Raw genomic sequence first — 25348 nt, 5'->3', positions numbered from 1 at the left:
CAAGTCATTATTTTATTACTATAACATCTCAAAAAGCTTGGCAAATGTCTGTGATATTCCTTGAGCGCGGGATGTGGAAGCAGCTATCTTGTTTGTTTATGTCTGTAGTGAAGGGACTGTGTATTGCTCAGATCCGCCTCCATTTTTTTTCACGGCTTCTCTCGGCCTTTGAGTGCCGGGGTATGGAAAGTAAACTAAGCTGCGTGTAGTGAAGTGAGCTAAAGGGTTTAGAGGGCGATCATCTCATTTTACTGGACCTGACTCTCACCGAATAGTCACTGAATGTGTTGGTATCCCTCAATGTATCTTTATTGTCTGTTCTTCAGATGAGAACTTGCAAGCCCTGGTGTTGTGCTCAAAGGTGTATTGCATGCCGAGATAGCTGTGATTACTGATTTCCAACTTGGAAATAGGGCAGTTACTTGTGGAATAGCGGACACTAAAAATGGCCCACAGAAACCCACAGAATTCTTGAAAAATATTAAGTTTACTGCACTGTGTTTACTTTTCTTTCACAGCTGAAGAAAGGATTTTGTTCGAATGTCCTGAAAAATACTTTTTAAAGTCATTTAAATCTGTTGTGTACATAAAAAAGTTTATTTTGGGTGTGCATTTCATCCTCAGAAAGCAGCCTCTAGTGGCAGGATGAGTTCTCTTCAAGTGATTACACCTGTTTTACCACTGGTGATCAAAGTAAAGACAATGCTTAACTCAGCTTCAGATGTGATTCTCTGTTGCTGGATCTGCTTAGATCATTATTTGACAGGCAGACTAACTAACATTCAACACACGGGCCTGCATTTGAGAAGACTGAAGTAAGGTGATTTTACAAAGGGGAGTGCATCTGTAATCTCTGCTGTCTGCAATATACCAAGCTGTGAACTAGTACATTGAAAATGGGGGGGGGGGGATGGTTGAAAAAGAGACACACTCAAATGTGTAATGTTATATTTATAATGTTATTGTACAGATGAGGAGCCAGGGAGAATGTGACGCCCGCACGGGGAGTGTGTCGTTGCCCCTACTGTCACACACACACCTTTTATGACCCATGCTGGTCGATGGTGTGTGGGAAAATCACATGGTCCCTCATGGAAAAGATTAGCAGCACCCATCCATAGGTGATACAGATTGCCATGGGGTGCAATCATCATATAACATGGTCGTGGTATAGAAGGAGCTGTTCATCTGTGTGCTGGCACTGACACCATGCCATGAAGTGCCCTAGTGCAACACAGTGTGACTGGTGAAGCCTCTTACCATGGTGTGGCAGGGTGAAAGCCCTGCCCGTGCACAGGTGTGGGAAATCATGGGTGGCAGGGAGGGGGTTAAATTCCTCCCTGCAAAAACCTGTGGGAATGTGGCTGGAGCCATGAATTGAATAAATAATTAGGCTCCAGCCACAGGTGTATAAAATGGGTGATCACGGGTGTTAGTTTGGAGTTAGTGTTGAGAATGAATATCGGTGTTAGAGGGTGAAGGTATGTGTGCTGTGTAAATATGTGTGTAGATAATTATCGTGGTGTGTAGGGAGTTTATGTAGCCGTGTTTGTTATGAAAGCAGCGTGGTGTTTAAAATATATACGTATCTACGGTTTTGTTTCAGCTGTTTGTTTTGGCCATTGTGCCTATTTGTTTTGTTATGATTTCCTTATTAAAGTGCGCACTAGCACTTTAAACTTGCAAGTTGTGTCTCTGAGTCTCGCTTCCTGGCAGTAACAGCATTGCCTGTGATGTTGCCCTGTCACATATGGTTTCAGTCATTAGGCTGCAGGCTAAAAAAAAAACTGGTTTCCTTTGCTGTTGTGCCATATTACTAAAAGTGGTACATTTAGTATATCTGAACCTCTTAATGCATGCCTTTCTTTGTAACAAAGGTCTGCTATACCAGGTGGTGGGGTAGGGGCAGACTGTAGCGTACCCTGATCAAAATGGGGATGCAGTGTTATAATACAGAGAGTCAGGGGTCTAGAAGGAAGCTTCTTTATTCCAAGTGTGCCTGTCCTGTACACTGTATATGACATACAATCTTACGTGATATTTGATGCTTTATTTTTAAACTTCACATGCGCAGTCAGTACAAATGGAGCAAAGTTCAAAAGAGCAAGGAGAAAGGGTCACAGCATTGTGACACCTCCCAAACTTGACCTTATGCTGCAGCAGTAGTCAAGCTAGCTCTAATTGTGTATTGTACTCATTTTGTGTATCATACCTTTACATGACTCAACCCTCTATTCATGTGAAATGTTTTTCATCTGCTTCAGGAAACATCTTTGAGTGTTCTACATCCGAGGTAGCACATTCCAGAAATCAACAAATTATTTCACACAATGGAACAAAAGACTTCACGCCTGGGCGATGGAGGTTATTTATTTGTGCACAAGCGCTTTTACAGGATATATAACAATAAGGGACGGTAACTGGGGGGGTATACATACACAGTAAAGGAATCGCACAACAATCATTTTAACTATTGGGTTGTCAGCTCTATAGTACATATTTCTTTTCAGCATTTTACAGTACCTGATAATTCCCCTGGATTGCATCAACTACCTAAATGTGGATCGATTGCCGATGCATTCCTGGGTGATCTCTCAGAGCAGGAATAACATGAATGTAGCTGCTGCTTATCCTGGCGAGGCATAGTTAATTAGATCAACTCCTAAATCTGTTCTGTGTTTATAGGTAAGCATGTGGGCTGCCTACAGTAACACTACAAATATGTATCAGATCACATGACTGTATTATTATTTTATTTAAAACATGTCCCAAGACTTTGTTTGGGCTTACAAAAATATAAAATTAACACTTATGACATAGTTTGCTGGATAACTCTTTTTGTTTTGTTTTCAGAAGTTCAGTGCGAGCTCTGGAAACCCTATTGAAAATGCCACAGTAAATGTTGGCTGGTTTCCTGACTGTAATCAGCAGGTACTTAAAATGCCCAGGTTTACAGCAGTTACATTACATTAGAACTGCAGACAACCATGGATTGACTTCAAAAGTGCACAGGTGCTTCTCTCTGTCTTTTCATGAACCAATTCTTCAACCAGCTTTAGGGTTACTGAACCAGTATGACCAGTGAAAAGCAGAAAACCACCAGCTCTGACTAGGATAGATCATTACTGGTGAATTTCTCACAGGGAATTCAAAAGAAGCCTAGCTGTGAGGTTTCACAAGATTATTGACATGTGAATTGAGATTAACACAAAGGGGTACCTCAGCCAGGTACCCCACGCATGTCAATTGGTGATAACAATTGCAATGCATATCCTCCTAGCAGCTGAAGAGCTAATAGCACTGCATCAGCACACGCCACACACTAATAGCACTGCATCAGCACACGCCACACACTAATAGCACTGTATCAGCATATAACACATACTAATGGCACTGCATCAGCACCCGCCACACACTAATAACACTGCATCAGCACCCGCCACACACTAATAACACTGCATCAGCACCCGCCACACACTAATAACACTGCATCAGCACCCGCCACACACTAATAACACTGCATCAGCACCCGCCACACACTAATAACACTGCATCAGCACACTCCACACACTAATAGCACTGCATCAGCACACTCCACACACTAATAGCACTGCATCAGCACCCGCCACACACTAATAGCACTGCATCAGCACCCGCCACACACTAATAACACTGCATCAGCACCCGCCACACACTAATAACACTGCATCAGCACCCGCCACACACTAATAACACTGCATCAGCACCCGCCACACACTAATAACACTGCATCAGCACACTCCACACACTAATAACACTGCATCAGCACACTCCACACACTAATAACACTGCATCAGCACACTCCACACACTAATAACACTGCATCAGCACACTCCACACACTAATAACACTGCATCAGCACACGCCACCCACTAATAACACTGCATCAGCACACGTCACCCACTAATAACACTGCATCAACACACGTCACACACTAATAACACTGCATCAACACACGTCACACACTAATAGCACTGCATCAGCATACACCACATACTTACCTCTCAACTACAGAGCTTGCTCTTTAGTCAAATGGTAAGATGTTCATCTTCGAACCGTATGGTTTGTGGTTTGTGTCCAGGCCTTGTCTTTCCATTCAAGTCAATGCGCTGAGATGCCAACTCGTTTCATAATAGACAAGCCCATTTCTGGGTTAGCCAAAGGGCCACAGATTTCAAACAATATGCCCCCCATTTTTTTTTCTTGTGTTCATACTGTTCTCAAAGTTTTTTATTTTTATTTTTTTAAGGTAAATAAGGAATAAAATAAACATCCTGTTTGTTAATGTATTTATTTATTTATTTATTTGATTTAGGGCCTATATATTTTTTTTATTGATGTTAAATTAATCTGGATGAATCTCATTGAAACGACCAAAGAAGCTGACAAAAAACGAGTACAAAAGCATTTTAACAAACATTGTTTCCCTAACAGAAATAACAAACAAAATGTATTTCCACAAAAAAACAACCTTGGTCCAGTTTTGAACGACGTCCAAAGTATCCCCCATTACCTAATTCGATTAATTTGATAGTTTGCGTCTTACCAGACTTATTTGTATATTCGGTTATCCATGCATAGCAATTTCCTAAGTGTGTCACTAATTTAAAAAACAAAACCTTAATTGGTATGTCAGCAGGTTAACCTCACAACCCACCGGAAAAGTACCCGGTATGAAACTCGGTGTTTATTCATTTGAATCAATAGTACCAGGTACACGGTGTAAACGTGAGCATACAAAGGGTTAATTTCGAACCAACCGAAAGAAGTATCTGATGTGATGTAGCATTTGTCCTGGATTACTCAATTCCAGTTTCACTTACCCTGCGGCAGCAGCTTCACGGTCTCCGCGTTCTTGGCTGGCCAGGTGTGTTTTACCTGTGAGACATCGGGTGACGTCATTCTCGGGGATGGGTCTGTCACGTGATCGATTCCCAGGCGGTTGTATCGCTCGCCATGTTTTGGGTGATACAGGGAAAGGGAAGATAATTTAACAAACAGGTAGGAAACACCATTTCTACAACTATTAACCTGCCTGGCGGCGAATACTGGAGCATTTAATGGGGATTACAAACTTCATGAGATTTTACAGGGTTATTAATATTGATTTAATGAAACTTTCGGTTTTTGTTGTTAAAAAGAAAAGTTATAAGGACACTGGTTTGTTATATTTCAGGGGGGTTACCGTAATTAGAGTTGTGTGTAGGTCAGTTAAGATGGTGGTACAGTTACGCACAATTAGAATGAGGTTTAAAATGAGGTTTGAGTTTGAAATGTGTGTAAATATATTTTGATTTAGCGTAAAGTAGGGTGTACTAGTCTATACCGTGACCTGACACTGCAGGTGAATGGGAACTGAACCGCGGCGTTCCCGTAGGCTGCTTACTTTTTTTTTTTTTTTTTTTAATACCGGGTGTACATGTTTGAAAAGAAATAATGCGTACTGGTGTTTGTTTGTGTTGTTATATGTTGGTCTGACACTATTGCTAGTAACGCCCGAGGCCAAACCAAATCAGCGCCATTCGATCCGAAGAGAAAATAGAAACTTTATGTTCAAAATCAGGAGCTTCACATAGAACTGTGTTATTGGTTTTGTTTCTGGGGGCAAGAAAGTATGCTACACTGAACTAAACAAACGAAGTCATGAATAAACCATGTTTTTTCTGCATTTTGAAGCGTCAAGTTATTCGGTACAGTACTTGGCACGTAACCAAAAAAAGTGTCGGGAATGATAAACATTTGGAAAATATTTAACATTCAAGGCTGTTGTCGTATCCCGAAACAAAATAACCCAAAACGTTTCTTTAACATACATTTGCAGCCAACTATATTAATTTATTGTATGGAAATGCAAATCCGTTTGTATGTTAACATTTTCAACCAAATACAGGCTTCCGATTTCAAATAAGTATGTTAAAATGATAAGATTATGTTAAAATGATAAGATTATGTTAAAATGATAAGGTTATGTTAAAATGTTCCCATTCTAAGATTTGGGTATGTTGATGCCTGAGTACAATGAAGTCCCACTATATATAGAAGTTATACACATCCAGACACAGTAAATACATACAATGAGGAAGCAATGTGATTTACAAATGCAGTCGATATAGCACACAATGAGTGCAGATACTGGAAGTAAACACATTCAAGGCATTATTTAAACGCAGAAACCAGATTATTTGATAAGTGTTTCCCAGTAACCAGTTTGATTTAAAGATTAAATGTAAGGTTGTACATAACTTCAGAACGCTTTAATCTGTGAAGGACACACTAGCTGAAACATGTGTTTACCTGACTTACCTGCTTATAGTTTTACTCTAAAGAATACATGTTGAAAATAGATTTGACTTCAGGCCACATTAAAGCACCCACATGGGTTCTCTTAAGATACATTGCATTGGTCATTTAAAAGTAAACCGGTCTTGATGACCATTATAAAGCAGGTGTGGAAATACTACTCCTATTGCATAGCAGTTTCACCCATTCCAGGTTTCAATACAAGCTTGATTAGCCACAGTGCATAGATAACAAACTCAGGGGTGTCATATTAAACAGTAAAACCAGGAATGGGGCAAACATCTATGCAAAGGGAGACTTATTTCCATCCCTGTAAAGTGCACTCCAAATGCTGTCCTGTTGATGGGTTCAATTTGCATGGGGAAGTAAGCTTGAATAGCAGCAGATCACACAATAGCACTGATGTGTCTATTCACTGATGGTGTGTTAATATGAGTGACAGGTTTCACCATTATCTCTCTTGCAGGTGCTTGGCTCCTTGGTGAGAGAAAGCTTGGACGTTTCCAGCAAGGCCATGTAAGTCTTGCTGAGTTGCTGCGTGCTTACGAGGTACTTAAGTGAAACCATTTTTATTAAGACTAACCCACTAATTATAATGATAAGCAATTATGCTAATAGTTCGATACTAACAGAAAGAGGAGGTTGCATGCTTTGATTGATTTGAGCCTTTCGGATCATTCTAAATCACTCCAACTTTGAAATATGACCATGATGTTTAATTATAATTAACTTAATTCGCCAGTATAAAAAATACAGTAATGACGTTTAAGTACAAAAATGTTGGTTAGCCATGGTCCACTTATTCATTTCTTGCCAGCAGTCTTTCATCACAATTTTTGTTTTATTGTGCAAGTCAAATAGCAAAAGTAACAGCTGATCAAAACTAAAAGAAAATAATTGCTGAGTGGGATTATTCTGTGCTTTGTGTCCTGCAGCTGTTGTTTATTTGTTTGTTTGGAATCTCTGAAATTAAGTGACACGTATTTCTAAATGGAGTTGAGTGTTTAATAGTTGTGGAAGTTGGTAGGTAAGTGTGCCTGATCTGTGTGATTTGAGTCTTGAATTTGAAACGTGTTCTTTAGCCAATAACCCATTCCTCCCTTAGGGAGTACACAGTTACAATAAACCAGCCTTCCCAGATAGAGAACAGCTATTTTCAGAACATCATTGTGGAAAAAAAAAAGCTTTACTATGCATTATCAATCGACCAGTTTATCTCTGCTGCATTCAAACCCCTTTGATAAGCCAAGAGGGTTTAGCAAATCTGAATTCCTTTCTGCTCTCATTCTGTCATTGATGCAATGCTACAACATATAACTAGGGTGTCTGATTTTCGGGTTTAACCCGATTTATCCCCCCCCCCCCCCCCGAATGCTTTTTTTCTGCATTCGGGTTAAACCCCAAAACTCCCTGAATAGGCACATACTGTAGATGAATAAACACATGTGCAGTTGTCTGTGATTCAAATGCAACAGAGCAGAACTGGCGACGATGACGGTAAGCTGATTTACCTATTAGAAAAATGTGGCTTCTTACGGTAATATATAATCTTTTTTTTTTTTTTTTTTTTTCAAAATTAACCAATATAGCTTTAAGGTTTTTGCTTTTTTTGCACACTTTTCTTACTAGTTATTTGTTTTATGAGTGTGTATTTAAGCCAAGAGCATTTAGATGTAACAGGCAATCGTTTCTCTTTGTAAAACAGCATGGAGTAAAGTTGTTTAGTTTTCCTGTATGTTCTGTGAGCAATTATACCTGCAACTCTACTACAAAATAAAAATTGATTGGAATGGGGAAATGCCTCCATATACAGTGTGTGTGTGTGAGAGAGAAAGAGAGAGATAGATGTTGTCAAAAGTTTGTCTACCCCCATGTGTGGAAATATACATACGTTGGGGGTTTAAACTGTTGACGACAACTTTGTTGTCAACACTTTGTGCTTAAGCATTTATTTCTTTCTAAATAAAACCCGATTTCTACCTGAATCTTTATTCTTTCTTGATTATATATATGTATATATAAATCCACCTGATTTCACCAATAAATAATTCTACCCGATTTTTAAAAAAAAGCATTCACCTAAATTTGGAAAAAAATTTCTCCCGAAAATCAGACGCCCTACATATAACCTAAAGGCTCTTTAGATTTGACCCTGTTAGGAAAACACATTGGGACATTTTTGCAAAGCTTTTATTCCAGCATCTAATTAGCTCCTGTTTTATTTTGTGAGAGGAGAAAATTCCATGTTACGAAATGAGAAGCAAGCAGCTTGAGTGCCGAAGAGGCATTGAATTGTTCTGCTTGGTGGTTTTACAATTATGTTTTAAAATCATCAGTTTTTTCTCCTTTCAAAAAAACAGAAGTAAAGACCGGAGGAAGCTCTTTGAAAGGCACCCCTTTGTTTGTAACGGGCCCTGGTTCAGATACATGCAGAACATTGTACCGGAGGGGTATAAATGATGTGCTTAGAAGCTGGCTTGGAATTGCTTGCTTTCACAAAACTGCCAAGTCATTTTCTGCAGGTGGTAGTTACAGAAAAAGTTGCAGTCATATCTTTTTGATAGCCTTTGTCACTTTTCCCTGGGACCTACTGTACTTAAGCACTTAAATGCAGGTAGGATTTTCAGTTGAGAGATGTCATACTTTAAGTAACAAGATGTAATACGATGTAGGTCTTGTGGGTTATATGGTGGTGAGACTGCTGGATTCTTGCTTTACTTTATGACATACTGCAGCTTGCAGATGATGTAATATTAACACTTCATGGGTCACTTCCTTGGACTGTTATGAAACACGGGCCATGCCAAAGCAGCAAACACAGACACAGTTTCCAGGGTCTCTCAGAATGTGATGACATCACCAGGGCATATCAAATAGTACACCATACTTTAATCCTCAGAATCGCAGTTTCACTGAACATGTGCAAGAGAATATATTCTAAAAAAGGCAGGTTAAAAAGGCTAATATCTTGTCAATGGGGCACATAGCTGCACAATGTAAAATGAGGATGACTCTGCGTAAACTGTAAGGCATCTATCTCCTGCAGTACAATGGACAGAGACTGAATTCTGACATTTTGTATAAAAATCCCTGTACACCATCTGATTACCTCTATCTGAAAACCACAATGCTGTTCCTACCTATTGCTAAATGGGTTGCTTCACTTTCTAGTCATTATGCAAGCTACCCGCGTGCCTCCTAGTGGACATGTCCATCGTGCTGCTGGGGATCTTAGATGTCTTAGTATGATGGGTATATTAATACGCCCTAGACATTTTCTCTCATTTTGAGATGGAGACTGGAGCCATCTGCTAATTTGCCTTTAAACACAGGATTAGTTAGTTGAACCAGTGCCAGTGAGTGATGGAAATACTCCAACAAGAGCCCCTTTTCACAGCCGTGCAAGACCTACTGTACTGTACTGACAGTACAGAGAAACAAGTCAAGCGCAAATGCCAGGAATTCCATTTTCAAGCAGATGGAAGTGTTTGTCCGGAGTAAGCTAATTGCCTCCAGCAGGGCACTGTGTAGAAAATGAGCATTACCGGGCCTGGTCTGGTTTGATTATCCAGAGGCAGAGCAAACAAAGCATCTTGACAAAGACCTAACAGAACTACAGCTGGCTTTCCTCTTGGGAAACCTGTGTAACATGGGATGGAAAACTAAACCCACTCCTAAGCAAACCAGTTCCTTCGGGTTAGTGTTTTTTTTTCACTAGTTTCACTAGGAAAAATTAATAACGTCTCCTCAGTTTAGTTCCCTCGTCTGGGGGGTGGTGTGGAGAGGAGAGGGGTAGGGGGATGAAAAAACATCTTAGTATTTTTTTTTTAAGTGGTGGAGGTGAGCAGTTCTTTTGTATTGGGTCACATTGGGTGAGATTGTAAAAGATTGTAGGTGTATTAAAAATGTGGAATTACTGGTAATTGTACACCATTTCGTTTTCTGTAACTAACCATTTAAACTTGTGTACAGCTTTAATGGGGCTCTTGTTTCCAGATTAGGTAAAACAAATGTTGTCCCTTCCTATTCCCCCCTCCAGGGCAGAGAATATTTCAGATGTCGTCTGGAGGAAATTCTTCAGTCCGATTCGATCGGATCCGGGGCCCTCGATATGATGAGGTTTCAGTGGACCCCCCTGTTCCAGTGGACTCAAGAAGGTCTTTGGATGAGCTGAGGGGCAGCGATTTGGCCCGGAGCTCTGACCCCCTTCCTCCTCCCCCGCTACCCATACACCCTCCCGTCGGCCCTGAATTTTACCACAGCGAGAGCGACGAGCCGATCGAAGCCCTAGAACTGAAACCCGTGAGGCGGTTCATCCCGGACTCCGTGAAGAACTTCTTCCGGGGCAGCCGCAGCGAGCCGCAGCGGGACATGCCTGCCGCAGACTCGGACAGCCCCGTCAGCCGTGGGAAGGAGTGCTCCCCTCCAGCCTCCCCCTCCTTTGACACCCGCAAGATGAAGACCTCGGCCGCCAGCTCCTACCGGGATCCCTACGGGGGCTCGGGGAGCAGCTACAACTCCCGCCTGCCCATGCTCCCACATGACCCCTACGATTCCCTGGACAGGAGGACACACCGTACGGCCATGACCTACAGCGAGAGGGTGGAGGAATACCACATGAAATACTCGTACATGAAGTCCTGGCCCGGCCTGCTGCGAATCCTGGCTATCTTTGAGTTGCTGCTCGGCGCGGCTGTCTTTGCCTGCGTCTGCGCCTACATTCACAAGGACAACGAGTGGTTCAACATGTTCGGGTACCGGCAGCCTTACGATTACGGGGGGAGCAGCGCATATGGGGGGTACTACTACAGTGGGCCCAAAACTCCCTTCATCTTGGTGGTGGCCGGGCTGGCCTGGCTGGTGACCGTGATCCTTCTGGTTCTCGGCATGACCATGTACTACCGCACCATTCTCCTGGACTCCCACTGGTGGCCCCTGACCGAGTTTGGCCTGAACATTGCCCTCTTCATTTTGTACCTGGCCGCCGCGATCGTCTATGTGAACGACGCGAATCGAGGGGGGCTCTGCTCCTACCCGCTGTTTAACAACGGCATCAATGGAGCCTTCTGCCGAGTGGAAGGGGGGCAGACGGCAGGGATGATCTTTCTGTTTGTCACCGTGTTGATGTACCTCGTCAGCGCGATCGTCTGCCTGAAGCTGTGGAGGCACGAGGCAGCAAGGAGATACAAGGAGCATAGGGAACATGAGGTAAGCCAAACTCGCAGGGTGTTCAAAGACACATTAGCGACCTGTTTGGCCTCATTCGTTTAATAGCTAAAAAGAAATATCTGCAACTTTCAATTGTGTCCGTTCTCCCCCCAGAACTCAAGTTTATTCGCCAGATGCTAATAGCGCATCACGGTACTATCAATGATACAATTAAAATAATAAAGCCTTTCATAAATCAAAAGATGCCATTCTAGGGGCGAATACAGTCCTTTGTTTAAAAGTAAAGCGCTTTTGGACCTGACAGTAGTGTTTATACATATATTCACATCTAGAGTTACCAGATTTCTAGAGCAGGACACTTTTAGGACGTCTGGACCTGGGACGGCTGCGTTTACACTACAAAAAAAAGATCTAAGCCGTCTCAGAGACGGCTTAAAAGTGCCTAGTGTAAACAGGGTATAAGTAATAAAGTACTGAATTTGAAGGCGTTCAAGTAAAACCTGCAATATAGACCATGTGTCTTCAGAACAGTCAGTCCTCTGCACTAATGTATACCTGCTGTAGAAAGCAGCCTGCTGCAGAAGAACCCTGACTTGTCACCGGTGACGGGACCTGTTATTGATCTTGTCTGTATGTTTCTGTTTAATATTTTTAGATGAAAACATCAGAACCTGCTGAACCTAAACTGACGGTAACTATTTTGCTTTGTTCAAATTTGTACCTCCTTGATTGAAATGTATGGATCTATTTATCGGTGTACTGTATGTAATTGACTATTTGAATTAACCCAGGGAGTACACGTTTCTAAACATGGTTTGAATTAGTAGAAGTGTAAATACATTGGGAAATGATGCTGAAAGCTACAATAAGGCACAGATACCAGACATTTCAGTGGTTTAATAATATGTTCTAAGTTTCTAAGTGTTTGGTGTCGGGTTCGCACATACTCTTTATTTATTTATTTATTTATTTATTTATTTATATATATATATACTCTAAGCACACTCTTAAACTCGGGAGACGTTCAGGAGGACATGAAGATGTTTCAGACTCCTGTAAGTGGATCGTTAGTGCACTGGGCATGCAACGTATCCAGATGACTTTTAATAATCAAGAAATTTACGCAGACTCATTTGATTTGAAGTTTTAATGAATCAGAGTAGTATTATTATTATTATTATTATTTATTTCTTAGCAGACGCCCTTATCCAGGGCGACTTACAATTGTTACAAGATATCACATTATACATTATTTCACATTATACAGATATCACATTATTTTTACATACAATTACCCATTTATACAGTTGGGTTTTTACTGGAGCAATCTAGGTAAAGTACCTTGCTCAAGGGTACAACAGCAGTGTCCCCCACTGGGGATTGAACCCACAACCCTCCGGTCAAGAGTCCAGAGCCCTAACCACTACTCCACACTGCTGCCCTTCGGTTTATTAACTGCTAAAAAATGGATTGAGTAGTTACAGACTACGTGGAATCCCAGCTGACAGGCAAACTGGGCAGTCCAGTGCCTTAACAGGTGTTAGCATTAATAATTCAATACATTGTATGGTTACAACATGTTTTGCCCTAAGGCTACGCATGCGTAAAACTAAAGACGCCCACCGCTAAGTCCTAAAACATCCACTATATCAATCTCATAGACTAAAACATAAGTCATATACCTTATAGTAATGCATCAATATAGGAGAGAGATAGATTCAAAATAGTTCTTACCTCCCAAATTGTATATAGATGTATAGAATAAGGTAAGGACAGGAACTGTCTTCAAAGGTAATGACTTCTGAACCTGACACCAACAGCAATCAGTTCGATCAGAGATCTTCAGAGCATAGATCACACAACTTGTAGTTAGCAAGTTGGTGATACCTGACAAAGGTTTTACCTCGGTTTTTATAGAGTTTTTGCCTCACTTCTTGCGTCAGAAGTCTCAATTAAGTTATAAACATTAATCAGCCTTAACAGCTCCTGTCCTTCAAGTTAATAACATTTTTTTTAAAACACCTGGTAACTCCCTTCATAAGATTAATTAGCCATCATCCCCTAGTCCACCTCTGCTACATCTCCAAAATATGTAAGGTGAACTTTTGAACTGATGTTATTCTTTCTTGGTACCAGAGAGGTCCTGAACACAGCATGCATGTGGATACAGTTCAGTACATAGGAAGATGTGTTTTTTATTATATAACACCTATCCTGGTGTATATGTGTCCCTTTTAACATCAAAGGACCTTCTCCTTATTTGGTTGGCTTCATTACATACATAGATGTGGTTTAACAATTAACTAAAATATATTGGATATGGGGCTGGTAGAAAGCTTATATCAAACTATATATTCAAGCATTCTCACTTAAATTCAGTCTATCAGGAACATAATCAAAATATAACAGTCTCATTTTAGCCATTCAGTACTAAAAGTGACCTCTCTCTGTTTTTTTTTTTTTACAAAAATCCTGTTCAGGCAAGTTCTGAACCACCTGCTTCTCTATCAAGGTCATCCATCATTGATAGAAGACTCTTTTGTAAGCATCTTCTCAGATGTATGGCATTCCATGGTCCTATGCTATGCGCCCCCGTCATTTGTTCCAAGAAATATTTATTATATGTAATAGATCACTCATTATATAAACCTTGGATTCCAAACCCCCAAACTTCACCCTCTGCCTGGTACTATAAACATGCAAGGGTTACCAAGATTAATTACCTTCTATTTTGCAAGCTTGCGGTATGCCTGACACAGACTGGTACCATTCTATTTTGACTAAAATTCTTACTTTAAGTTAATTTCTGCACTATATTCTCTTAGTTCCAAATTCTTATAAACCTTCGGCTAATACACGTCATATTGTTCTACCTTATAGTAAAATCACAAACCATTATTTATTTTAATTCAATTTTAACTGTCCTTACACTATTTGGGTTATTTTCATTTTACTTGCCTTTGCTTTACTGGATTGGAATGCTAAGGAGGCTCCATGTATATTTTAGAGATCCTACCTCTTGATAAGAGAGAGGCCCCGAACTTCAACATGCTAGCATGAGTTTCTATCAATGAACTGTTTTACAGACTCAATCCAATTCCACTAATAATATTATTACTGGTTACAAAGAATTATTGTTAAACAATAATAAAGTAGATTAATAATAAGATACATCATAGTATATTATTGCAAACTAACACAAAGAATATAGCATAATACATTTATAAGTAGGGTACTTGAACATCTTAGATTCTCCCATTGATGATAAGGTAGCCCAAAACTCCCCCAAAGTTAACGCTTGTGTAAGTGCTGACTGTATTCAGGACAGGGAGGTTATATGAAGGCATCTGTCTTTGTCAGATTTACATTTCTACAGTACATACGATGGATGTGCTGCAGTAGGTCTTGGTTGTGTACTTTTTCATGTTCATGATTGGATGAAGGTATTATCAAATTCTATTCAGTACAGTGCAAACCAAGTCTTGGCCATATATTGAGTAGTCAAGCCAGAGCTTGTAGTACTCAAGTACCTTTGATGTTTTTGCATTCCAGGCATTGCTCTTTACTAAAGGTTAGCATTTTCTGGTTGAAAGTGGTGCAGATAAACACCATTCATTGTCACACTTCGCTTTCAGCCCTAGATGTTTGCTTATTGCTTTGGTGTCCAGAAGAAGATATAATTATAATCCAAAGACCCAGGGCAGGGGTTTCAGGCAATATTTGTTTGAAAACAAAAAAGAAGCAAAACACAATATTCCAGGTAATGTCCCCTGGCAGCAGGACTTCCTTGTTGATCTGGAGTTCCTGATACTGAAGTACGGTATGAATTTTACCAGACTAACCTCTTTGTCTTGTGGTTGACCTTTACCCTGCTGTCAGCAATATCAGTATTGTTTTTGTGCTCTGACAAGTTTTTACAATATTCTTTCTAAATCTAAACAAATCTTTTGAATATTCTTTCATTTTGAATGATCTAGAAAATGATCTTGTATAACTTGTACTGTATTATTATTATTATTATTATTTATTTCTTAGCAGACGCCCTTATCCAGGGCGACTTACAATTGTTACAAGATATCACATTATACATTATTTCACATTATTTTTACATACAATTACCCATTTATACAGTTGGGTTTTTACTGGAGCAATCTAGGTAAAGTACCTTGCTCAAGGGTACAACAGCAGTGTCCCCCACTGGGGATTGAACCCACAACCCTCCAGTCAAGAGTCCAGAGCCCTAACCACTACTCCACACTGCTGCCCTATTACAGTAAAACAATGCTCTGGAGTACTCCATCACATTACCCATTAATGAAATGAGAGGAACACTGTTCTGTACAGTAGAATGGAGGTGTTTATTTGTATATGAAACAGCCTCTGTGGGAGGGTTGGGTGGGCTTTTGAAATGTTAATCCATGTAGTCATTGCTAGTGTAGAAAATATTAAGGGGTCTTTTTAATTTTAAACAACCTCCATCAACAAAGTCATCCTTAAATGTATAACCCTGATTTTTCCATTGACTTCAATTCATATTTTTATTGAATGTAGTAATAATAATTAGGTGGGTCAATAAGAAACCAGCAGGATTAATATAGTGATGAAGAGTGGAAGTATTTAGAGCTGTCTCCTGTAGAGACCCATTAATCTGGACAGTTGACCCTTTAGAATGAGTGTTAGTGTTTTATCAGCTTTACAATGCTCTGCCCAAGACCAAATATGAATAGCCTAATACACTTCTTCCTGAACTGATTGTGACTTGCAGTTCCAAGATAGCAGCCGTGTATTATTGTAAAGCAAACAAGATTGCATTGTTCGTGTATGTTTGCTGCCATTTTGGCCAATAACTCAACAAAAAAGCTAATCAAATCTCAGTAGCCTAAACCTTGTTTGATATACTGTATCACTGTTTATTTTACTGTGAGCAAACAGTCACAATTCTGGCAAGCATGATGACCTCTAGAATCTACGGGTCATATTCACAAAGCAGTTCTTATAAAAAGACAAACAAACTGCAAAGTTTACAGAACTAGTAAAGAACAGCTCAGGTGCGCGCAGGAGCTCCGTAATGACTATCTGAACTTATTTATATGAAGCATTTTAACATGAACAGCTCAGGTGCACGCAGGAGCTCCGTAATGACTATCTGAACTTATTTATATGAAGCATTTTAACATGAACAGCTCAGGTGCACGCAGGAGCTCCGTAATGACTATCTGAACTTATTTATATGAAGCATTTTAACATGAACAGCTCAGGTGCGCGCAGGAGCTCCGTAATGACTATCTGAACTTATTTATATGAAGCATTTTAACATGAACAGCTCAGGTGCGCGCAGGAGCTCCGTAATGACTATCTGAACTTATTTATATGAAGCATTTTAACATGAACAGCTCAGGTGCGCGCAGGAGCTCCGTAATGACTATCTGAACTTATTTATATGAAGCATTTTAACATGAACAGCTCAGGTGCGCGCAGGAGCTCCGTAATGACTATCTGAACTTATTTATATGAAGCATTTTAACATGAACAGCTCAGGTGCGCGCAGGAGCTCCGTAATGACTATCTGAACTTATTTATATGAAGCATTTTAACATGAACAGCTCAGGTGCGCGCAGGAGCTCCGTAATGACTCTCTGAACTTATTTATATGAAGCATTTTAACATGAACGTTTGTGACAAACATGGTTTAAACATAGCATGGTGTCAAAGGCTGGAAACATTGAAAAAGTATTGTAGACGTTTCTAGTTTCAGTGCAACAAGACATTCTTCAGGCTGTAACTAGTTTGTTGAAATGTTTGCTTTGGTTCCTCTGTGTAGGGGGTGTACAGTAGGGGAGGCTATCAGATGTACGTCTGGTGATCCTGTCCTATCATAACAATCGCATAGTTGCAAAACTTGGCATGGGTATTCGTTCGTTTTTGATGGCATGGTCATGGTGACCTACCTGTGAGGGCGGTCAGGCTTGAGAGTGGTGATGTTATGAATCTGTTTATCTTTCTTTATTTCAATGATATCCTATATCTGCTTATTGACTTGATCATCTGAGCTTTATCAAACTGTGCACAGACTTATGTTAGAATACATTATTCAACATACTATCTAGTTCACAGCATAGGGGAAAAGCATCCAAAGTCACCTGTTTTTTTCGTATTGATATGTTTATCATTTTGCAGGGGGTAGGTGCGTAACCTGTTAGATGTTTATCCTTTGGAGGTTTGCAGGCAGCCTTTAAGATCACTTCCACATCCTAAACCCAAAATCCTAAACCCCACAGTAGTTTACTAAAAGATAAACAGTGTTTTGAAATAAATAACAAAAAAAAATCACCATAAATATGAATATAAATACAGGGTGATTAGATAGTTAAGTTTACCACATCAATGCACCAAAAGGGTTAATGTAGTAAACACAGCTTCTTAAATGTTGTTTATTCAGCAGGGAGCTGTGGTAGGAGACGGCAGGACGGGAGCACCTGCAGTAATTCACAAGGAGTTCAGACCAGTGGACATGAAACCAGGGGTTTTAAGCGGGCACATTCCTGCAGGACACATTCCTAAACCTTTAGTCGTGCCGGACTATGTTGCGTAAGTACTGCAGATACTGATCATGCATTGTCGCATATAGACAAGGCACCCTTACTGTAAAACACATGCTGTTATGCTCTCAAATGATTTTGTTGTCAATTTAGGTTTACTTTTGAAGGTAAACAATTGCTGGCAAAATCGATGATTCTGCTTTATTTATTGTGAATAATAATCATAAAGTGGAATATTTAATGTCATATTAACCACGTCAAATTATATTTTTTGGCTTACCACTGGACCCTATTTTAATGAATCGTTCAGATTTTAACTTGTAAATCCTAGGAATTCAGCTTTGAACAGTAGCAGCCATACTTGTGTCCCCACAGTAAGTACCCTAGCATCAAGACTGATGACGAGCGAGACCGCTACAAAGCTGTGTTCAATGACCAGCACTCGGAATATAAAGAGCTCCATGCTGAAGTCCAGGCAGTCCTGAAGAAGTTCACTGAAATGGATTCAGTGATGAAGAAGCTGCCACGTTTCCCAGAAAACCAGATGGTTAGTGCAAGAAACAGACCCAGTTCAGTAGGGGTGGAACAATCCACTTGTGTCACGAAATGATATATATCGCAATACATTTGATGGTCCCGATGGGCTACTTGTGAGATGATCAAACAATCATTTAACAATGGAATGTTTTGTTAAAAGATAACAAATTAAATGATAGGGAGAGTATGTTTTCTCACCAGCTATAAAACACACGTACTCTTCATTCAAGAACCATTTAGTGAAGTATATGAGCAATGCACACCTCTGTTACGATGCGACATATCATGTAAAGAATCAGGATTCATCGACACATGATTAACACAGAGAGCAGTGTGAGGAAAGCACTGAACGTCCTAAACTGCTTTTTTTTAAATGTATGTTACTGTAATAAGTTATTGACTTGGAAGTGCTGTACATGTACTTTTTAATTGTGCATGACATTTCCATTTACTATGAACATGTATATAATGTAATGTAGGTGGTATTTCATTCATAACTATACAACACCCAATAGTGCTGAATTTAGAAATACTAAAAGAAACGTATTTTAATTTACTAAGTTTCTTTTAGTATTTCTAAGTTAAGAAGGTATGAAAGCTAGAAGAAACTCACTATATATTTCTGGGTTCCTCCCCTTTGAAATTCCTGTCCTCTTGCACAATGAGTGTGACTCAAGTCGAGGCTAGCTTACCTCCTAGTACTACATGCTAAAACATGCTGTTTGTTGTCCTAGGTCCTACTTGCTTGTTTCTAAATCAAATTGTATTGCCGTCTTCAAGCAACATCTAATAAACACTATCTTCATTTTAGGAGCATGACCGGATATGTAACATTTTTGGGGAATATGAGAAGAAAAAGAATGTAAGTATGGAGTCCTACTTTTAGCTTTTTAAGAGAAAGTTCAAAGCTGTTTGTTTTTATGCTTGCACACTATTTAATGCTGAGATCTAAACCAATGCAGGGCTGTGTCTTCATACTAGATTCTGCATCTACAGGATTACGTAACAGGGAATTGCAGACACATTTAAAGCTGTGCTACAGCTCAGAATTATAAAAAGTGCTCATCAGCAGAGATGGTATTTTCAACTTGATACCCCTTAAAGTAGCTTTTACAGATTTTCAACCCATAAATCCATTCATTTGTTATTAATAGGAAATTATACATTGAGTAAAATGCCATGTAATATCCTCAAAGAAAGGGTAGTTTTCACATGCCTTAAACTTGAATTATCTTTTTTTTTTTATAAATTTAGTCGTCGCCAATGGTTTTTTACCCCGGTTTTCTCCCCAATTTTGTATGCCCAATTATTATCTGTATCCTCGGCTCACCGCTGCAACCCCCTGGCGACTCTGGAAATGGAGGCTGGAACACAAGTCCTCCGAAACGTGCTCCTGCCAATCCGTCATTTTTCGCGCTGTGGATCCACAGCGAGGCCACCAGACCTACAGTGCTGGAGGACAACACAGATCTGATGGCTCTCCCTATCGGCCACAGGGGTCGCTGGTGCGCGGTGAACCGTGGATTCCCCTGCCGACCTAAGCCCTCCCTACCCAGGCGGCGCTCGAACAATTGTGCGCCGAAGCCCCCTAGGAAGCCCCGGTCACGGTCGGCAATGACATAGCCTGGATTCGAACCTGCGATCTCCAGGCTATAGGGCTCATCCTTCACTCCACGCGGAGCTCCTTTACTGGATGCGCCACTCGGGAGCCTGTGAATTGTTTAAAGAATGCTTTTTAGAAGTCAGTGTTCATAGATTAAATGCAGTGTGTGCATGGAACTTTTTTCTAGACTGTTGAGGAAACCAGCAGTTCCATGATTATCAAAACTAACTTTTAAAAACAGGGTTGTTTTCTATTTTTTTTTTTTTTTAAACATAACTCTTGTTAAAGAAAATGCTATGTATGTTTGTTCATCCGTGAGTGTAATTGCATCCAGGTATGTATTGTTGAAATCGCTGTGTATTGTGTTTTGCAGGACCCGGCATTCCTGGAGAAAAAGGAACGCTGTGAATACCTGAAGAGTAAGCTCTCCCACATAAAGCAGAAAATCCAGGAGTATGACAAAGTGATGGGCTGGAATGATGGCTACAGTACATAACTTGAACTTGAGGGGGGAGCCCATCATTTCATTATTTAGTCTGAGAATGGGGTGTTACTGCAATTTTATACATAGCTGTTCAGTCACTATTTTTTTTTTTTTAACTTGTGTAATTTCTATTAAGTACTTTTGCTCCAAACCCATGTGGAGGACATTCATGCAGAAAACCAAAACGTGTTTCAAATTGTCTCCAAAGCTCAATGATACCTGACGTACAGTTGTGCTGGATTACTAACTGGGGTTTGTGAAACCAGCCAAAAGAGTTTTTATAAGTGCTGTATTCAAAGAATGTGTTTATGCACGGTGTTGTCTTCAGGAAAAAACATGTAGGATTTGTTGATTTAAGTAAAATATTAAATGTTCTGTGTCCAGCATTTCACATAGATTACATTTTTTTTTTTAAAGTCTAAGCCTGGTAAAATGTATTTATAGAAAATTAATGAAAAAGCCCTTAACTGTGGAGAAATACATTTAAAAAGCTCTTCGCTTAATACAGGGATCGTTTTATATGTTCTAGATAGGGTGACTGTCCAAAAACAATGTGAAGAACTCTGAATATGTGTGCTTTCACTGATAGCCTTTTATCCATTCCTATGAGGTAAAATGAAATTACTGAGATATTGAACCAAGAGAAACCTCTTTGATAATGAAAATGTACCAGGTATCTGGGCTTCTGTCCTCCCAGAAAATGTTAATAAATAAGTTCTTAATTTCTTTATCTTTATATATATATATATATATATATATATATATATATATATATATATATATATATATATATATATATATATATATATATATATATATATATTATATACAGATACATATATAGAGACACACACACACACTCTAAACAGTATGTGTTTACTTAGTAGAACAAATGCATTACTTTGTAGAAATGCATTATGTTTTTCCTTTGTCTCTTAAATCTATGTTGTGTTTCTGGAGTATTGTGTTTGGTTTTTTTATGTGTTGAAAAACTGACAGTGCTGTGTCCCTGTGGAAACCATGTGTCCTGCTGTTTTTAATGTGCTCTCCTGCATGGACCTGTATACAATACTGCTTATTTTCACCAGTCAGTGTGGAATAGTACTTAAGGCCTTGAAGCAGACTCAAACAAACCAGAGACCACTTCTTGAGAAATGAGTTCATTTGGAGGGATCACATGTTCTTTCAAACTAACCTAAGCATACTCAGTTTAAAACTAACCAAGTGTGGATTTCCTAAATGTTTACAGTTTAGTGTTAAACATGTTTAACAATTTTAACTTGAGCCTTTTTAGGAATCTTAGCAACCAGTCAAAGAAATAAATCTCCATTAGAGTGCAGTTAGTGTTGCATGATGCCCTGCAACATTCATGTGTACTGCATTTGCATATGGAACTGTCATTTTGTGTTTTTATACTGTGACACCTAATATGTGATATAAAGTAGGGTCTCTGATAAATAAACTTCATGAAAAAAGATTGACTATTGCTGTTGATCCAACTGTTCAGTAAACTTGATGAAAACCCATTTTGAGCTACTTTTGCTAATGTAAATGGCTGTACGCTGAGCAATTCAGAAGTTTTAATTTAAGTTTTAATCTCTAAAATGAGTGTGTCTGATTTTTCTTGAAACTGAATATAAAGGCCTTAACAATATTTGTTGTTCACAATTTAAAACCAACAGCTAAACCTTTCTGGGCGGCTGTTTCTCAAAACCGAGCAGAATACATGTGTTCCAGTTTGAGAATAACCCAACGTTAAAGACTTGCTGTCCAACACCAAAACATGTCCCTGTTCAAACTGGCTGTTTAGAGCGCTGGAATGAAGCTGTTTGTAATCGAATAACAGCTATGTACGATGTGCAATTATTTCTAATAAAAACCCAGGTTTTTAAATAATGCCTGCCTTTGTATTTGAAACCTGCATTTACTATTGAAACTGTTTCAGAAAGGGACTTTGATTTTGTACAGGACATGTCCCCTGGTGAGTGCGCTGACAGCAGTGACACATGTCCCCTGGTGAGTGCGCTGACAGCAGTGACACACGTGCTGGGCATCGGTACATGTCCCCTGGTGAGTGCGCTGACAGCAGTGACACACGTGCTGGGCATCGGTACATGTCCCCTGGTGAGTGCGCTGACAGCAGTGACACACGTGCTGGGCATCGGTACATGTCCCCTGGTGAGTGCGCTGACAGCAGTGACACACGTGCTGGGCATCGGTACATGTCCCCTGGTGAGTGCGCTGACAGCAGTGACACATGTGCTGGGCATCTGTACATGTCCCCTGGTCAGTGCGCTGACAGCAGTGACACATGTGCTGGGCATCGGTACATGTCCCCTGGTGAGTGCGCTGACAGCAGTGACACACGTGCTGGGCATCTGTACATGTCCCCTGGTGAGTGCGCTGACAGCAGTCACACATGTGCTGGGCATCTGTACATGTCCCCTGGTCAGTGCGCTGACAGCAGTGACACATGTGCTGGGCATCGGTACATGTCCCCTGGTGAGTGCGCTGACAGCAGTGACACACGTGCTGGGCATCTGTACATGTCCCCTGGTCAGTGCGCTGACAGCAGTGACACACGTGCTGGGCATCTGTACATGTCCCCTGGTGAGTGCGCTGACAGCAGTGACACATGTGCTGGGCATCTGTACATGTCCCCTGGTCAGTGCGCTGACAGCAGTGACACATGTGCTGGGCATCGGTACATGTCCCCTGGTCAGTGCGCTGACAGCAGTGACACACGTGCTGGGCATCGGTACATGTCCCCTGGTCAGTGCGCTGACAGCAGTGACACATGTGCTGGGCATCGGTACATGTCCCCTGGTGAGTGCGCTGACAGCAGTGACACATGTGCTGGGCATCGGTACATGTCCCCTGGTCAGTGCGCTGACAGCAGTGACACATGTGCTGGGCATCGGTACATGTCCCCTGGTGAGTGCGCTGACAGCAGTGACACATGTGCTGGGCATCGGTACATGTCCCCTGGTCAGTGCGCTGACAGCAGTGACACATGTGCTGGGCATCGGTACATGTCCCCTGGTCAGTGCGCTGACAGCAGTGACACACGTGCTGGGCATCGGTACATGTCCCCTGGTCAGTGCGCTGACAGCAGTGACACATGTGCTGGGCATCGGTACATGTCCCCTGGTGAGTGCGCTGACAGCAGTGACACATGTGCTGGGCATCGGTACATGTCCCCTGGTCAGTGCGCTGACAGCAGTGACACATGTGCTGGGCATCGGTACATGTCCCCTGGTGAGTGCGCTGACAGCAGTGACACATGTGCTGGGCATCGGTACATGTCCCCTGGTCAGTGCGCTGACAGCAGTGACACATGTGCTGGGCATCGGTACATGTCCCCTGGTGAGTGCGCTGACAGCAGTGACACATGTGCTGGGCATCGGTACATGTCCCCTGGTGAGTGCGCTGACAGCAGTGACACACGTGCTGGGCATCTGTACATGTCCCCTGGTGAGTGCGCTGACAGCAGTGACACACGTGCTGGGCATCTGTACATGTCCCCTGGTGAGTGCGCTGTTGGAAACTTCCTTTCCACTATCTTGGAAGGGGCTTTTATCACAATATGATTAACATCTTCACTAGTCTCTTACAGTTCAGTTCATACCTATTTAAATCTGATAGTTTACTGAGGTTTTACAGACCATAACCCGATTTCCCTTGTATTAAATGTAGTTGTTTTTTTTTTTTTTAAATACTGTAATTATAATGATATTGGAGTTCAAACAATAGTTTTAAAATCGATTTTATACTAGCAATATTATTATTGGGCTCCTTTTTCTTGCCTTGAAGATCCTTTCGTTCTTTGCTTTAATTCAAAATATAGCAATCTGTATCCAGTTAAACAGCGATTTTGCTGGTATCTAACCACTCTCTGTGCAGTAGGTCCTATGGTATTGTAGCGTACACAGGGCGATTCAATCCACACACACAGGCAGAGGGCGGGCGCGGAACCGGGACCATAGCATAGCGCAGATACCGCTGTGCAAGGAGCGTAGCGAGCTACCAGAAGCTCATAAGGCCTTCCTATATATATATATATATATATATGTATATATATATATATATATATATATATATATATATATATATATATATATATATATATTTCATATTGGCGATGTCGAAAGAAGCAGATTTGATGACAACACATCTGAACTGTTGCCGCCGATCCACCCCGAACTCGTTAAATCAGCCGGGTTCACCTAAGGGGAACAAAACAAGCACCTGTTTGGTTGAAGTAAATAAATAAATAAATAAATAAAACAACAATAACGCGAAGCACCTGTTGAAATATGAAGCCGCCCGAGCCTAGGTTCTGTAAATGCACATTAATAATAGGCAGCAGTGTGGAGTAGTGGTTAGGGGCTCTGAACTCTTGACTAGAAGGTCATTGGTTCAATCCTGCTGCTGTACTCTTGAGCAAGGTACTTTACCTACATTGCTCCAGTAAAAAAAACCCAACTGTATAAATGGGTAATTGTATGTAAAAATAATGTGATATCTTGTAACAATTGTAACGCGTCTACTAATAAATAAATAATAATATAAATATTAAGGAATTAATACACATTCCGGGGCTGTTAGTAAAAGCGGGAGTCAAAGGTAAATAGTCATAGTGCATTCCATTTTAATGAGTCACTAGGCCAGTACAAA

General features: G+C 40.6%; 1 protein-coding gene across 4 annotated transcripts; it reads left to right on the top strand.

Moving 5' to 3' along the window:
• The first annotated feature begins 4851 nt into the window (after positions 1-4851).
• LOC117973491 (MARVEL domain-containing protein 2-like) lies at positions 4852-21057 on the top strand. 4 transcript variants are annotated; one of them, XM_059031312.1, is made up of 8 exons: positions 4852-5040; positions 6806-6855; positions 10379-11547; positions 12164-12199; positions 17948-18096; positions 18423-18594; positions 19396-19446; positions 20561-21057. In XM_059031312.1, the coding sequence occupies exons 3-8, from the start codon at positions 10396-10398 to the stop codon at positions 20681-20683; spliced, it is 1683 nt and encodes a 560-aa protein (XP_058887295.1). In that variant the 5' UTR covers positions 4852-5040; positions 6806-6855; positions 10379-10395; the 3' UTR covers positions 20684-21057. The 4 variants fall into 4 exon arrangements, with proteins under 4 accessions (XP_058887295.1, XP_058887326.1, XP_058887165.1 ...); XM_059031343.1 differs by having other exon boundaries at positions 6806-6888; positions 17951-18096; XM_059031182.1 differs by having other exon boundaries at positions 4853-5040; positions 6806-6888.
• The last annotated feature ends 4291 nt before the right edge of the window (positions 21058-25348 follow it).

The sequence above is a fragment of the Acipenser ruthenus genome, chromosome 1, assembly GCF_902713425.1.
Source record: "Acipenser ruthenus chromosome 1, fAciRut3.2 maternal haplotype, whole genome shotgun sequence".
Taxonomy (NCBI): domain Eukaryota; kingdom Metazoa; phylum Chordata; class Actinopteri; order Acipenseriformes; family Acipenseridae; genus Acipenser; species Acipenser ruthenus.
The sequence above is the reverse complement of the archived record's forward strand: the minus strand, read 5'-3'. Positions and strand labels throughout refer to the sequence as shown.

Excerpts from the sequence above, each read along its gene's own strand:
- LOC117973491 (XM_059031312.1), top strand. The coding sequence starts at position 10,396 with ATGTCGTCTGGAGGAAATTCTTCAGTCCGATTCGATCGGATCCGGGGC. Across the intron at positions 11,548-12,163 it reads AGGAGCATAGGGAACATGAG|ATGAAAACATCAGAACCTGC; the intron begins GTAAGCCAAACT and ends TAATATTTTTAG. Across the intron at positions 18,097-18,422 it reads GTCGTGCCGGACTATGTTGC|TAAGTACCCTAGCATCAAGA; the intron begins GTAAGTACTGCA and ends GTGTCCCCACAG.